The following is an 18,159-nucleotide window of genomic DNA, read 5'->3' as shown; positions in this document are numbered from 1 at the left end:
ACTCTCTACGATTTTTTTTCAAAAAGTTATAGCCTTCGACATTTGACCTCTTGGGATAAACAATTTATAATATCTCAGCAACAAATTCGTTAATCTGCCTTTACAATTTTTTTTATGTTTGGAATTGAAAGATCCTTATTTAAAAGCTTTAAAAAATAAAAGAAAATTATTTGTACAATAAATAATGCAATTGTAAAAAACGGCCATTTTGGACCTTTCGCAGGCTGTTTTGCAATAACCAATAAACGAAATTAAACTTAGAGTAGCTCAAATTGTAGGTTTTTTAATTTACTACAACTTTCTATTAAAAAGTTTTTCTCTAAAATCAATATCCTAAGCTGCAAAATTAAAAATCATTAAAAATTGCAAATTTAACAAATGAAAATCGCAATTAAAAAAAAAGCGCACAATATTTTTGCTTACATTTTAGTAGAAGTTATTCCTGGCATCGTCCTTTACAACACCTGATACGTTTCAAAAATTCCTGAATTATATCCTGAAATCGACCTATTTTTCACCCACAGCCTGGGGTAATACATTTAATTTATAATAATGTAATTTTGTAGAAAATTTTTAATAATTAAAGTAAATGAGTTTTAAGTTCACTCAAATGCTCGCCATTCGATTACTACCATCGACCACTTACAATAATTAATCTCTGTTAATTTGATTAATCGCGGCAGGTAAAGTAAAATTCTTCTTTAAGTACAATAAAGTGTTACTTTACTGCCGCAAATGAGGGCAAATGAGTACAATCATGAATGACTTTAGTGACGGTTGGCGATAAACACTTTTAATTTGTTTTAGAAGAACTTATATCCACGTCAATAGTGAAGAAAAAAGAGCTGGGTGTTTCTGTATCCGGTGTATTGTCTTACGGCTTACATCATAAAGCAGGTGAAAAATTATGTGGTAAATGTGAATAAGTTACAATAGCACTATTGGGTATTTTACTAATATCAACAAAGAATTTAATTCTAAATTCGTAGTAGTAGGGGAGGGAAGAATGCTAATTTGCAGTTATTCGAGCGTTATGGGTTATGAAGCGTAGGTCCTAAAACCAAAAAAAGTTAAGTTTTTTACAAAGTGGGGGACTTTCCATTTCTTAATTTAATTTTCAATTTCCAATAATCGTTTTTTCCAATTATAGCGCCATCTACCCATAATTCGAAAATATCTCGAATAAAAGTTGCTAATTTTTACGTAAAGAATCCAAATCTGCAATAAAAATTGGGGGCTCCTATTTAGTATTTTAAAGTAATCCCCACCCCACCTCCGTGGGGGTCGTGTTTGGAGCCATTCGATAGAATTTTTAAAAATATTGAATACGTGTATTTTGCAGTTTTTCGATCTGATGTTCATTTAGCGAATTATCGCGGGGTTCGTATTTAAGATTTTATATTTACCCCCCACCCCTCTCCGTGAGGGTCGTATTTGGTACCATTTGATTGATTTTTGAAAAATATTGAACAATTATTTTTTAGTTTTTCGATCTGAGGTTCATTTCTCGAAATATTCGCTTTTTTTGTGAAATTTTGTCACTCGCCCATTTCCTTACTCAAATCTTTAGACTTTTGAAATATACACTCTTTTGCATGTACTTAACTAACGTTATTTTAATCTGACGATTTCGAGCTTTTCTAAGGATAGGTTTTTTTCGGACCCCCCTTACCGAACTCCCCTCTATCTACACGCGCTGGCGTATTTTGTACGCCAAATATAAGAATTATACTGCAAATATATTTAAAAATTTAATTTTTGACCTTTTTTATGTCTCTAACCTATCACTGGAATGTGCTTGACAATTTGGTTTTAGTTTCGTTATAATAGGCGTTCTGGAAAGATCGTAATTTACAGTTTATTATTTGTTGTTTCCGGTGGTGGACAATATACTCCACGATTATATTAATATAAGTCGTAATATAAGTACATATTTCAGGAGTTGATTTATAGAAAATATAGTCAAATAAACGTCAAATTGAAAGGCAGTTTATTTAGAAGTTCTCCTAAAAATTATTAATTTTTAAGGTTTTTTCTTAACTTTTTGAGTATTACGAGTAGTATAAAGAAGTACTAAACCAGTGATCTGTAAGAAAGTGTGAAATTTAGCGCCTAGAAGTTAAATTTCAGAAAACAAATAATATGGAAGGTATACCACCCGAACCTCCAGATAAAGGTAAATTTTATGTAGAAATGGAAGGAGATGGGATGATGGAATATGAGGAATTAAATAAAAATAACAATAGAGTAAATAATAAGGTAACAAACAAACAAAACCAAACAAGTAGTACTATTGAGGTAAGTAACAAATTTAGTTGCAATAACGATGAAACTTTGACAAATTTAAATCAAACAGATAAGTCAGGTAAGCAAAATTTAAATAAAGTAATAAATTTAAGATTAAAACATAGATATCAATTTGGAGATAATGCACCTTATATAGTACACATAGAAAATAAAAACGGTAACATTGGTCGATTACACAGGATCGGCACGGCCCGTTTGATTTTAAGTGCAGTACCTGAAATTGAAAATAATATCACACAAATTACAGTAGTTGGTAGAAATAAAATCAAGGTAGAACTAAATAATTTTGCTAGTGCTAATAAATTAATTGATTCTCAAATTCTTAAAAGCAAAGAGTATGAGGCATATATTCCAACGTTTTTTACTCAAAAGAAAGGTGTTATAAAATTGGTAGATAAAGAGATAGAAGATAATGATTTAGTATCATTAATTAAACCTAGATTTGGAATTAAATTCGAAGTATTACATGTAAAAAGAATTATGCGGAAAGTGATTCAAGATAATGGTAATACTAATTATGTAAAAACAGGAACCGTAATTGTCACTTTTAAAGGTCAGTCTATACCAAAAAATGTAATAATAGAAAAAATGATATACGAGGTGGAAAATTATACACCCAGAATAATCCAATGTTTAAAGTGTTTGAGATTTGGGCATATAAGTGCCCAATGTAGAGGAAAAGATAGGTGTGAAAGATGTGGCGAAGAACACAACAAATCTAATTGTTCCAATCCGAATAATTTACTTTGTGTATTGTGCAAAGGAAAACACAGCGCTACTGACAAGGGAGCAGATTGTACAGAAAGACAAAAACAGGAATATATTAAAAAAATTATGAATAATGAAAATATAACATATTATGAAGCTAATAATAAATATAAAAAATGTTATTCAACAGTAAGTAAAGACCAAGAAAATACTTCAAATAAATATACAATATCTAAACGAAAAAGATCAAGTAGTATTGATTCTAGTAGTGTAGATAAAGAAACAATGGAAGCACGCAGAAAAATTTTGCAAACACCAAGAATACAAAGTCAGCCTTGTTATAATTTTAATAATCCCATTTATTCTAACACAACACAAACACAAAACGATAATCAAAATAATATAGGAGAAATAATAGTAAACTTTATTTCAGCAACATTAAATCAAATTAATCACAATTTAGATCAAAAAACGTTGGAATTATTAAAAAACAATATTTCACAATTATTATTACCTCGTGATGGCTAACGTTTCATTTCTTCAATGGAATGCGAGATCAATTAAAACAAATAAGAGTTATTTAGAAAAATTCTTGTATGACAATAAAATAGATATAGGATTAATATCAGAAACTTGGTTAAAAAAAAGTAATTTTATTAACTTTACTGGTTATAATGTCTTTAGGAATGATAGAGATGATGGATATGGTGGAGTAGCCATCCTTTTGAAAAAATTAATAAAATTTTACAACAGTCCTACTTTTCATCAAATTAATGACATAATGTGCAATAGCATATCAATTAAAATTCAATCCGGAAAAAAGTTAAACATTTATTCAATATACGTAAAACCAAATCTTAAAATCACTCTAAATGAATGGAAAAAGTTTTTTAATAGTCTAGAGAAGCCTTTTATAATTGGTGGTGATTTTAATAGCCACAATTATGTTTGGGGTTGTAGTACTGTAGATACTATAGGAAAAAATCTGTTAGAAGCTATTGAGGACTGTAATCTTGTAATTTTAAATAATGGTAAAGAAACTTTGATGCGTAGACCGAATAGCAATAATAAATCTGCAATAGATCTTACAATATGCTCAGCAAATATTAGTCATTTTTTCGATTGGGATGTTGTGGACGAGACATTAGGATCAAATCATTTTGCTATTATTATTAAGTCAAATATTAATGTTAATAAAGCGGAATGTGTAAATACAAAATTCCAATGGAACATAAATAAAGCGGATTGGTCTCTTTTCTCTTCTATCACTGATAATTTCATGGAAATAGATAATAATTTAAATTACCAACAATTTTTAAATAAATTAAACGAATATTGTAAGATATGTATACCGGAGAAGAGAACAGGGACTAATCCACGATTTAGAAAAACTTGGTGGAATGACAATTGTAAAAAGGTAATAGAAGAACAAAAACTAGCTTTACGCAAGTTTAAACTACAGTCTAATATACAAAATTATATAAATTATAATAAATGTGTAGCGAAAACCAAAAAAGTTGTATTAGAGAGTAAGCGTAATGCATGGAGAAATTTTTGTAAAACTTTAAACAAAAATACACCAATTAAAGATATGTGGAATCAAGCCAAACGATTACAAAACATTTTTAAACCACAAGTAAATCCAGTGACTGAAGGAGAATGGGTTGAGGAGTTTTTAAGAAAATTATGTCCAGATAATATATTTTCAAAAATTAATGTAATGGAAAGAAAAAACTCTATGCATCCACTTTCAATTCCATTTAGTTTCTGTGAATTAGAAATAAGCCTTGAGAATAAGAAAAATACTTCTCCAGGTATAGATAATGTACATTATATTATGTTGGCCAATTTACATCAAAAAGGGAAAGAAACACTATTAAATTTTTTTAATCAAATATGGTTATCAGAAGATATTCCAGATAACTGGAGAGAGTACCGGGTGATTCCTATTCTCAAAACAAATCGGAATCCTGATTCAGCAGAATCTTATAGAGGTATTTCATTGAGCTCCTGCATAACAAAAACACTGGAAAGAATGATAAAACTTAGGCTCGAAAGTTGGCTAGAAAAAAACAATAAATTATCACAAACACAATTTGGATTTCGAAAAAATCATTCTACTGTGGAAGCTGTGAGTCATTTGGTAACAGATATAAATTTAGCGTTTACGAAAAATTCTTCAGTAATCGCTCTTTTATTAGATGTTGAAGCAGCATACGACAACGTTAATTTAAATATACTATATAACAAAATGATACAAATAGGTCTGCCAGAATGCTTCTGTCAAAAAATAATAAAATTGTATGACTGTAGAAAAATTTATATATCGGTAAATAATAACACATTTGGTCCAAGACTAGCGATGGGTGGTTTACCTCAAGGAGGAATATTAAGCCCTTTGTTATATTTAATTTACACTTCTGATATAGAAAAAAATTTAAACTCAACAAAAATTTTACAATTTGCAGATGATATAGTTATTTATCAAGAAAACATTAAAATAGAAAATGCAGTCAAATCCATTGAAGAAGGAGACAAACATATTAAAATATGGAGTGAATTACATGGACTAAATATATCTGATTCCAAAACCAAATTATGTATTTTTACAAGAAAACGAAAAGAAATACCCAATCACATCTTAATAAACAATATATCCTATCCTGTACAAAGTTATGTAAAATATTTGGGTATTACTCTGGATAGACAGCTTCTCTGGAAAGAACATATAGACCATATAGTTAAAAAAACAGAAAAAGGAATAAACCTTCTTCGATTCGTATCACACTTACGTTGGGGAGCAGATCCAAATATTTCTTTGTTGTTATTTAAAAATAATATAAGAGCTATATTCGACTACGGATCAATATTATACAGTGACGCATCACAGTGTCATTTAAATAAAATAGACAAAATCATTAATAAATCCCTTAGATTGTGTATAGGAGCCCTAAGAAGTACACCGATAAATAATCTACAAGTTGAATGCTGTGAAATGCCGATGGATATAAGACGAAAAAAACTTGGCATCAACCTTTTAGTTAGATTGTATGAAAAAAAGGCAAGTTTAATTTCCAAAATACATCAACTGTTTTTAGCAGACTTGACAGAAAAATATTGGATAAAAAAGAAAACTCTAAATATGGTAGATTTATATTCAAAAATGACAATATATGATAAACAACTTTATAAATATGACATAAACCCAAATTATAATATTGACTTTAATAGTATGGAACAAGTTCAGGTATACTTTTTAAGGGACTATAGCAAGTTGCCTATATCTTTAAGAAAATTAGTGTTTATCTCCGACAGTTCACAAATGTTCAAAGATTATTGTATGCTATATACAGATGCATCAAAAAATATTGAAGGTGTGGGATGTGCCTATTGGGATAGCAGTAATAAAATTAGTAAAATGTTTAAACTAAATTCTATTATGAGTATATACACAGCTGAATTAATAGCGATAATGGAAGCACTAAAATATTTATCTAATATAAATCATTCAAAGTTTATAATTTTTAGTGACAGTAAAAGTTCTCTTAGTAAAATTAGTGCTATAAATCCTAAATCAAAAGTGAACTACATTGAATTATATATCATAAATAAAATTAAAGAACTTCAGCAACAAGGAAAGTCTATTAAGTTGGCATGGGTTAAAAGCCACTGTGGAATAACTGGAAATGAAATGTTAGATGAATTGGCTAAAAACGCGGTGACACAAGGAGTATTAACCCATTATCTTTGTACGCCAAAAGATATTGAATCAAATTTATTCAAAGAGATTAAGAAAGAATGGAAAGAAAGGTATATTGATGAAAACGTAAATACAGGAAACCACTACAGATCAATCAGAAACTATATAACGGATAAACCTTGGTTTTCTAAAATGGAGTCGACAAAAGATATGATAAGAACCATATGCAGAATGAGATTTGACCACTGTCTTACTCCATCATATTTATTTAAAATTAATATAGCTGATAGTCCACAATGTATTTGTGGACAGTTGGGCAATCTACAACACAAAATTTTGACCTGTTCTCTTATCTCTAATAAAGTTAATATGTTTTTAAATTCACTGTATTCTTTGACTGATGTCCACCATCCCATTAATTTAAATTATTTATTAACATTAGAAAATAATGAGTTGGTATACCGACTATTGTATAAACATATTTTAGATATTAAGCTTAAATTGTAATTGTAAAATATAGAGTAAGTATTTCTTGTAAATTGTTATATGTTAAAAGAAAAAGAAAAGAAAAGAAAAGAAAAAAAAAAAAGAAAAGAAATATAAAAAAAATAATAAAATAAAAATAAAAAAAAAAATAAAAAAATAAAAAAAAATAATAAAAAAAAAAGAAAGAAAAAATATAAAAAAGATATATAAAAAAAAATAGAAAAAAAAATATAATAATTAAAAAATATAAAAAAAATATGTAGATAAAAATGAATGACGAACTTGGACAGTCCATAGTAAAATAGCTTTCGAATGAAGTAGAGGGCTAAAGAAGAATGTTGCAGTTTTTGCTGTGGAACTCTGAGAACATCATTTGGAAAAAAATTAATAAAAATATATATATATATATATATATATATATATATATATATATATATATATATATATATATATATAAAAAAATTATTAAAAAAAATACAAAAATAATTATTTATTAGTAGAATTGTTTATTATATTAGTATTAGTTTTAGGATAAGATACGAAAAAATGACTAATAAAATAAAAAATAGTAAAATTGGCGAATGGATTTAGTGTCCGCAGTCATATAAACCCAAACAAACAACAACAACAAAAGTACATATTTCAATTGTTTTTAAGTCATTATGGCACAAAATATATTTTTCTTTATAAACAATACTTTTTCTCCTGTAAAAAATCACATTTCAAAACATTTTTATTAGTAATTTTATTTATCATGGAATCCAGTTATTCCATGATTCCAGTTATAAATCCCAATTGGCTTACTGAGAAGGAACTATGTACAAGTATTCACTGATGCCGAAAAAGGTTTATAACAAACAACTAAGTGTATTTTTTCAAAAAACAAAATAAACAAATCCGCTGTTTTTAAGTGTATTTTCTTGTGGCGTATAAAGTACGCCACGCGTGTAGTTATGCTATAACTTTATGCGCGGGTAGTTAAAGGTTAAGAACCAATATATGGTAGAGGTACATTTACAGGGTACAAGATTTCTCCCCGCATGATAATATGACGTGCTCGAGTAACTGCAAAAATCTCCACCTGGGCTCCCCTACCATAGTGTCACTTTCTCAATCATGATTTTTGTAAAATAACTGCAAATTTTTTTTATATTATGCAACATTTTTGGTCTTGGTTTTTTTTTTAGTTTGGTTACCTGAGGTTGTGAAATTCTCAACTGCAGCAATTCTAATTTTACTGCAGTTGTATTGTTTCGCATATTCAATTACATTAAGTTTTTCCTATAAGGTAAGATCTTTTCTCTTCAAAGGACACCGCATAGATCTTATGGAAAATATAATGTCACTCAAATGAAACAAAATTTACATGAATAGATGCGTTCTGAAATTTCAATAATTTGATACCATTGCGCCAACTCTGAATTTTGCTTAATTAGGGCGATAATTGTAATGAAAATTTATCAAAATCGCATTGTGAAGTCCATAAAATTGGCATTCATAAATAAAATTAGTCTAGCGGCTATTAAAATCAGTCTATTCACCACTGGCTTAAACCGATTAGAGGCGGTACAACTAACCAAATTATACCTACTTTATTATCAATAATAATAGGAAAAGATAAGAATAAGCCTCTGCCTTAATCCCCCGAGTAAGATTTATGGAGTAAGCAAATCACAAGATCTTTTTTCTCTCTTTGACACCCGTGCATTCCTGTTTGATTTTAGATTTATTTTTATCAATTTACGCTCTTGTTAATCAAAATGCAGAGTTCGCGCAATGGTATTAAATTATTGAAATTTCAGGACGCATCTATTCATGTAAATTTTATTTCATTTGAGTGACATTATTTTCCATAAGATGTGTGCCGTCTCCTTTAACAATGCCATGATCCACTTGCAAACACGTAGTCTCTGGGTGTATTATAAATTCACTATTTCTAAAAATTTAACAGACAACGAAGGGGGTGTGTAATAGAAATTTTTAAACAAACTAAAAGTACTTTATGACATGTAGATGTTTCGGGGAAGTTTCAAATCGATACTCATAACAACACAATAAACCCTAATAGCACAAGGACGTCCAATGGACGTCCATTGGACGTCCTTCACGGACTTTAGGGACGTCCTTTGGACGTCCGTTTTCGTCCGAGGAACGTCCTTTATACGTCCTATTTTGGTCCAAATGTCGCGCTACCGAACGTCCATTGGACGTCCATCTAAGGTCCGAGGGGACGTATATTGGAACTTAATCGGACGCAAATTGGACCTTAATCGGACGTCCTAGGGGACGTAAATTGGACCTTAATCGGACGTAAATTGGACCTTAATCGGACATAAATTGGACCTTAATCGGACGTCCTAGGGGACGTAAATTGGACCTTAATCGGACGTAAATTGGACCTTAATCGGACGTAAATTGGACCTTAATCGGACATAAATTGGACCTTAATAGGACGTAAATTTGACCTTAATCGGACGTAAATTGGACCTTAATCGGACGTAAATTGGACCTTAATCGGACGTAAATTGGACCTTAATCGGACGTAAATTGGACTTTAATCGGACGTAAATGGGACCTTAAGCGGACGTAAATTGTACCTTAATCGGACGTAAATTGGACCTTAATCGGACGTCCTAGGGGACGTGAATTGGACCTTAATCGGACGTCCTAGGGGACGTGAATTGGACCTTAACAGGACGTCCAATTTTGGTCCAAAGGCCAAGTTGTTAAACGTCCAATGGAGGTCCACCTAACGTCGGAGGGGACGTTCGGTGGACGTCATTTGGGCATTCATAGGATGTCCCAGTTTGGTCCAATGTCTTGCTGCTGAACATCCATCTAACGTCCTGGAAGGTCATTCGGTGGACGTCTAGCGACGATATTTAGACCTGTGGAGAATGTATTGTGGGAAATAAAAAATATATTTTTTAAGGAACTTATATTTCATCTTATATCAAATTACAATTATTGGATATTACAGTATTTACATTAAATTACAATACACTTCTCCAAGAAATTAACGCACCACCTTAAATATGGGGTATATTTGATGTCTCGTATTTCCTAAACCTGTTGTCCCATCTAAGTGATGTTTTTATAATATTATAGCCTAGGCTATAGGTTACCTCCTTAAGCTTGTCATGCTGTAATATATGTATATTATATCATATCGCTCTCTATAGTAATGTGATATAATATATATTACAGTATAGCTCCCTGTGCATGACAAGCATAAGGAGGTAACATATTCTAGGGCCTAGGCTAGAATATTATAAAAAAAATCACTTAGATGCAACAACAGGTTTAGGAAATTCGAGACATCAAAAATGCCCAATTTTTAAGGTGGTGCGTAATGGGCTGTATATACAGGGTGTAACAAAAATACAGGTCATAAATTAAATCACATTATTCTGGGACCAAAAATAGTTCAAATGAACCTAACTTACCTTGTACAAATATGCACATAAAAAGTTACAGCCCTTTGAAATTACAAAATGAAAATGGATTTTTTCGATTATATCGAAAACTATTAGCGATTTTTTATTGAAAATGGACATGTGACATGTGGCATTATTATGGCAGGAATATCTTAAAGAAAAATTATGGTGAAATTTGTGCACCCCATAAAAATTTTATGGGGGTCTGGATCCCTTAAATCCTCCCAAACTTTTGTGTATGTTCCAATTCAATTTTATTATTGTGGTACCATTAGTTAAATTCAATATTTTTGTTTCTTAGTATTTTTCAGATAAGGCAGTTTTTATCGAGTTGCGACTTCTTTTTTAATATGTCCACGTAAAAATTTTATGGGGGTTTTGTTCCTTTAAACCCCCCAAATGTTGTATGTTCCAATTAAACTATTACTGAGGTACCATTAGTTAAACAGAGTGTTTTCAAAACTTTTTTGCCTCTTTGTATTTTTTCGATAAGGCACGTTTTATCGAGTCTGGCTTCTTTTTTAATATGGTTCAAAATATACCTAAAAATGTAAAGCATAAATAAGTTTGCATATTATTACCAAGTCTCCATAATCGTACTTAACCATATACAAATATGTGGTAGATTTGACAAATATTCACAATATTTCGATAAAAATTGACTTTTCGAAAAAGCAATAAGAGGCAAAAAAGTTTTTAAAACGTTGTTTAAATGGTAGGTACTACAATAATAATTAAATTGAAACGTGCACAAAAGCACATTGTTTTCGATACATTGGAAAAAATCACTTTTCATTTTGTAAGTTCAAATGAGTGATAAAGGCACAGAGACTTAGATCACGAGGTCACATTGAAAGGATGCCAAAAACGAGGACTCCGAAAAGGGTACTAAACTACACTATAGCTTCAAGAAAGAGAAGAGGAAGACCGGAAAATAGATGGAAGCAAGAGGTCGAAAAAGATTTGGAAAGAATGGTGTTACAGGGTCAGAAAAGAAAAATGAATAAGAGGAAGGAATGGAGAAAAATCACATATCAAGCCAGAGAAGATCTCAGTACATAAAGAAACGTGAAAATGAAGAAAAAACAAACTTTTCAAGCCATGGGCCTCTAAGGCCCTTGGTGCTATTAATATATAACTTCAAAGGGCTGTAACTTTTCTTTTGTGCACATTTGTACTAAGGTAAGTTAGGTCCAATCAAACTATTTTTGGTCCCAGGATATGTGATTAAATTTATGACCTGTATTTTTGTTACACCCTGTATATATATAAAGGTTATATTTGGTTCTTGGGACATCAAAGTATATTTTTTAGACATTCCCTGGATATAGTCACTGATGTGACATACCTCCGATTTGTTTTTTCATGAGTTTTGTAAGAGAGACTAAAAACTTTTTTATGGTTACCTCCTGTTTTCATATATTTTTTGACATGTTTTGTAGTAAATTCAACTATCTATTTACTACAAGACATGTCAAAATTTACATGTGAAAGCAGGAGATGATCCTAAAAATGGTTTTTCGTCTCCTACAAAATTCATGAAAAATCAGATAGGAGAATTTGTACATTACAATTCTCTGATGTTTGGGAAAAAGGGCTCAAGTCAGAAATGCACATCGATAATGTTTTGATGATTTCTGGACCAGAAAAATCGGCTCTTTTTATTGGTACATACAGTTTACGTCTACAACAGTTTTTTGCTGGTCCAGAAATCATCAAAAAATTAGCAATGTGCAATTCTGACTTACGCCCTTTTTGCCAAACATAAAAAAAGCAATCTGGTCATAACTGACCAATGAGCAATTTTAATTTAACCTAAATTACTAATGTTTCTTAAAATGAAGAGCTTACCCGATAGCGTCTCTTATCTAATCTAACAAGATCCTGCACTATTCTAACATACACAGCCACATCACGCACTATGCTCTGCTTTTCACTATCACCTATCACTCAAACTAGTTCAAAAGGCTTTGTCCTCTTCAATCTTCTAGTTTGCCCAGTAGTATCGAGGAGGATTTCCTCAATATTCTTGTACTTATTTAAGTTGTTTGTCGGGATTCCTGCTATCTTCTTGATGATTATATCCAGGTTCCATTCCTAGGTATTAATATTTGTTTATAAAGTAATAACTTATTATGCATGGACAATGTTGTTTCTTCCAATTAGCCAATACACTTTTTATATCTTTATTTTGGTTATATCTGGTTTTTTGTAGACCACTTTCAGCTGATTCTAAAAAAAATTAAAATGAACGGTAATTTTTCTATTCTTTACAATTAAAAATCAAAATATTTACAGGTAATACATGCATAAATGATTCGTTTCATAAAGAAAATTGAAAACGGATTTTATAATACTTACATAATTGTTTAAGAGATCCAGCCATAGCCAAAACTAGCATACTAAACAGTACAGTTGAGTACAGCAAAAAAAGCCACTAATTTCCATTTTTCACCCCCTTATCGATGCATTTTTTTCCAATCAAAATTTTTACTAAATTTTTAGGTTATCTTATGATGAAAATGAAATAATTGATGACTTGATGACCAATGACCACGCGACGCTACATAGATACTCGCCCGGCAAATTTGAAAATGAACGCAAATTGAATAGTAAATGGCCTCTCTTTAGAGTATGGAAAATTTTACCCCTCCAGGAGGACATTGTACTCTTTTCATAGAATATCTTGTGGTAACTTTCCAGCCATAATTTAATCAGATGTTCACGGAATAGAACTTTGATAGTAGAATTCCTGGAATGTTTTGTTGTTAGGGGAAACTTTTATTTTATTTATTCTTGAATATTTCCTGTTGTTAAACATTGTAACCAATAATTTACAAATAAGATTTTCATTACATTACATGAAATCAAAACATGTTTTGGATATTAAACTATATAGTTTTATAATTGTAATAATTTAATATACAATTTTGAATTAAGATTTAATCTTTCGATCTAATCGATTTAAACTACAGTAAAACTTGTGTTACCGGCCCCCTGCCAACACCGGCCACCTGTACTAACGGCCAGTTTAAAAATTCCCCACACTAATTACAGTAAAACCTGTCAGTAACGGCCGCTAAAAATGAAAAAGCTATTGGCCGATATAGAAAGGTGACCGGTATTGCCAGTTTTTGTAGTCTAGATATAATTGGTTTGGGGAATTTTTAAACTGGCCGTTAGTACAGGTGGCCAGTAACACAGGTTGTACTGTATATCTAGGCTACAAAAACTGGCAATAACGACCACTTTTCTATATCGGCCAATAGTTCTTTCATTTTAGTGGCCGTTAGTGACAGGTTTGACTGTATTTCAATAACGTAAAGTTAACGCAAGTTAATATTTTATTGAATTATTTTGCTATTTGATCTCGTAATTGGTATAATGTGTCCAATATAAGCGTTCATAAAACGTCCGTATTTCGTCCAGTATGGACGTCCAAAGTCGGACGTCCAAAGGACGTCCATATTTATTCCGTCCGAAGGACGTCCATATTTATTCCTTCCGAAGGACGTCCAACGTGGGACGTCCGTTTATAGTCCATGGACGTTAGGACCAAAAATGGACCTATTTTGGACGTCCAAATGGCGTCGTGTGCTATTAGGGAATTGTCCGTATTTCGTCCAGTATATATACGTCCATATTTGTTCCATCCGAAGGACGTCCAACGTCGGACGTCCATTTTTATTCCGTCCGAAGAATGTCCAACGTCGGACGTCCAAAGGACGTCCATATTTATTCCTTCCGAAGGACGTCCAACGTCGGACGTCCATATTTATTCCTTCCGAAGGACGTCCAACGTCGGACGTCCAAAGGACGTCCATTTTTATTCCGTCCGAAGGACGTCCAACGTCGGACGTCCAAAGGACGTCCATATTTATTCCTTCCGAAGGACGTCCAACGTCGGACGTCCAAAGGACGTCCATTTTTATTCCGTCCGAAGGACGTCCAACGTCGGACGTCCAAAGGACGTCCATATTTATTCCTTCCGAAGGACGTCCAACATGGGACGTCCAAAGGACGTCCATTTATAGTCCATGGACGTTAGGACCAAAAATGGACCTATTTTGGACGTCCATTGGACGTCGTGTGCTATTAGGGAAGGATGCATTACCTAACAGACTTTCATATTACAGATATAATTTAAATTTTTAGGAAATTATATATACAAAGTTTTTTGTTTACCTGGCAAATATTCTATTAAGCGGTATTGAAATAATACCTACAGAATTCCTATAAACGGAAAAATTTATTATTTACTATTAATGTTTTGGGACTCCAAATTTATATTTCATATACCGGGATATTCCTATAACCGATATTCTAATAAGCGGGTTCAAATGTATGGTTTTAATTTGCTGGTTTCAATTTATTTGCTACTGAATTTCTTCTACTTAAACTCACGGTCACTAGCTGGCCAACAATTCTCATCATCTTGCTCTAGCTCAGAGGTCACCAATTATATTTCCTGAGGGTCCGTTTCAAAAACCTATGACACTTCCGGGGTCCGGGTTTAATGCTACCTGTGTCTGGTTATTGTGATTCTGTTTCTTTTGCAGATTATTGTTAAAACATATCACCTATTATAATCAGAAGGGTACCGGGCGAAATTTTTGGGCAGAAATTGTTTAACAATTTTTTTAACAAATTCAAAACATCATCATTTTTGCCCAAAAAAATATATTTTTAGCATTATTGGTTTTTTTGGAATTTTTCTCAAAAGTTGATAGATTTCGAATTTTAAATGATTTAAAATGTGAAAAATGCGAAAATAAGCATTTTTGAAGCTTGAAAACTCATGTGTAAATTATCATTTTTGAGGTTGTCAAGTGCCTAAATTTAAGTTTAAACATTCAGTTTCAAAATTCTGAAGAGTAATCGGGGCTTATTTCAATGCATATCGTTGTTTTTAATTGTTAATTATGGGCGTCCACTCGACCCTTAAACCACCACGGCGGCGCGGCGCTTCGCACTACATGGTGCTTATCGTCCTATATGATTGGCGTATTTAATTAGCACATTGGCAATAAATAAATTGAATAAATAAATAAATTATAAAAAAAAACTATGTTAATAATACTTAGATTATAAAATTTTAATAAATGTCAAGTACTTGTTGGACATTTTTCGCATAAGTACGTAAACTGTGTATTAGGCCGGGCCGAAAAAGGGAAAAAAAAAATTTTTTTGGGAAATTTTAAACGGGCTAGTAAAAAAAAGTTGTGTATGGTAGTCCTAATACTGTGTACCAAACATAGGCCGAATTAAATTATTTTTGACCGGGCCCCCGGGGGCCCAAAAAGATTATTTTTTTTTGCTTTATTTTTGGGGCGGGCTAGTGTCTAAGATATTAATAGCAATGCTACTATCTTATTAAAAAAATTTCATCATGATCTAAAAAGATTTAACCGGCCCCCAGGACTAAAAATATAAGAGAGGGGTAACCAATGCATATTTATTTACTATTTTTTCGCTGTGAACTGTGCAGCTCTTTGTTTGAATCATTATTCGGCACAAAAGGTTTTTATATTGAACTATTTTGCACATATTTAACATTATTTCGTATATTCATTTAACCCAGAACTCACCACGATGAGGTTGCTGCACGGTGAGTTCCTTTGCTCAACATTTTTACTTACCCATTCCTTGAAACATAGTGTCGACATTTACTTTCAAATATTGGCTAATTCTTTCTGGCATCAAATTTAGCTCGAATATAACCATCTCTAGATTCTTCACCACACACTTTTATTGATGCATCAGTAATTATCTTCGCACACCTCTCCACCGCTTGAGTATGGCAAGGAAAATTGTCAAACTTTGGAACTTGTTTCACCATGTCCCACAATTATTCTTCGTCTGCTAAATGCTGTATTAGAGGAGGATTTGTTACAGTACTTTTCATCCAGTCTATGAGATATATGTAATCTTCTGCATCGAAATTGATTTAGGGATTTGGGATACTATGAAAACACAATTTTTATACCGGCCTTCCTACATTTTAAAATCCTTCTGAGAGCATCCTCTCCAATACGTTGACGTTAATCTGTTAACATACAAATTTCAATGATTTCCGGGTGCGCAAATTAAGCATTGTCTTAAATAACTTTATTGATAAATTGATGAGACATTATTCGGAAAATCTCTCGGGGGCTGCATTGATTTCCATAGATGACTGGCACCATATTCCAATTTTTGCTGTATTTTTATCTCAGCGCTGTATACGCACCATAAAGTGCAACGCGCGACGATTAACAATTAAAAAAATAATATTCTATATTAAAATAAGCCCCGATTATTAGGATCCTGAAATTTAGTATATGAGCTTTAACTTAGGCACTTGTCAATTTGAACATTAATTATTTACATATGAGTTTTCAAGCCTCGAAAATGCGTAAACGTATTTTCACTTTTTTCAGATTTTAAATCGCTTATAACTCAAAAACTATCAACGTTTGAAAAAAATGACAAGATACCTTTTTTGTTTAAAACTCATTCATCAAAGTCATCAAAAATTACAAAAGATCCAAAAAAACCTAAAAATTCATTTTCCATGTCAAAAAGGTACTTATTAATTTGTTTAAAAAAATTGTTTCCTATGTAAAAAAAATGTACAACGTGTCTGAAGTTTGGAATGAGTTTAGTGCAACTGTTCAACTTAAGGGGTTGAGATATTCATCTGTTAGCTGAGATCTGTACCGATTTTTAATAAAGTTCATTCTTGAAAAAGCGGCTTCGCACACAAAAGTTGAGCCAAGTAGGTCTGGATCCCGCGTATGAAAAAAAAGTTGATTAATAGCAAGCTGAAAATTTGTTAATAGCTTAAGGGTGTCTAGTCGGACAAACTTTGATATATAGGAACACTGGAACAGGGGAAGTTTTAATTGTGGAACAGGTTAAAAATTTGGAACGGTCAGACCACGAAAACGTCACGTGTATTTTGTCCGACAGAACTTCCAATTGATTTGTTACCCTTTCATTAAACTCTCATGCAAAAATCAGGCTGCTATTTATCACCAAATGGGAATTATAATGAGTGGAATACGTAGATTATGTCAAATGGTAGGAATTATGACAGGTGATAAATTGCAGTCTGATTTTTGCATGAGAGTTTAATGAAAGGGTAACAAATCAATTGGAAGTTCTGTCGGACAAAATACATGTTACGTTCTCGTGGTCTGACCGTTCCAAATTTTTAACCTGTTCCACAATTAAAACTTCCCCTGTTCCAGTGTTCCCGTATATCAAAGTTTGTTCGACGAGACACCCTTAAGCTATTAACAAATTTTCAGCTTGCTATTAATCAACTTTTTTTTCATACGCGGGATCCAGACCTAAAAGCCATTTCATGGCCAAACATTTTCATAATTGCAAAACGTTATATTCTGAATTTAATCGCGGTCCGTAGAAAACTGGCCTACAATCCGTATGCGGACCGCGGTCCGCGAATTGGTGACCCCTGCTCTAGCTCATCGAGTAACTTTTCAGTGATTTTCTTCAACTGACTAGGAGAATCCTACG

At 31.9% G+C, this 18,159-nt stretch overlaps 1 protein-coding gene across 1 annotated transcript in view; it reads left to right on the top strand.

Moving 5' to 3' along the window:
• Nucleotides 1-18,159, top strand: part of LOC114334145 (spondin-1-like) — a 124,340-nt gene that overhangs the window by 90,855 nt on the left and 15,326 nt on the right. The window contains 1 exon segment of the mRNA XM_050658492.1: nt 808-912. Within this exon segment, the coding sequence (XP_050514449.1) occupies nt 808-912 (105 nt within the window).

This window comes from Diabrotica virgifera, chromosome 8, assembly GCF_917563875.1.
Source record: "Diabrotica virgifera virgifera chromosome 8, PGI_DIABVI_V3a".
Classification (NCBI taxonomy): domain Eukaryota; kingdom Metazoa; phylum Arthropoda; class Insecta; order Coleoptera; family Chrysomelidae; genus Diabrotica; species Diabrotica virgifera.
The sequence above is the reverse complement of the archived record's forward strand: the minus strand, read 5'-3'. Positions and strand labels throughout refer to the sequence as shown.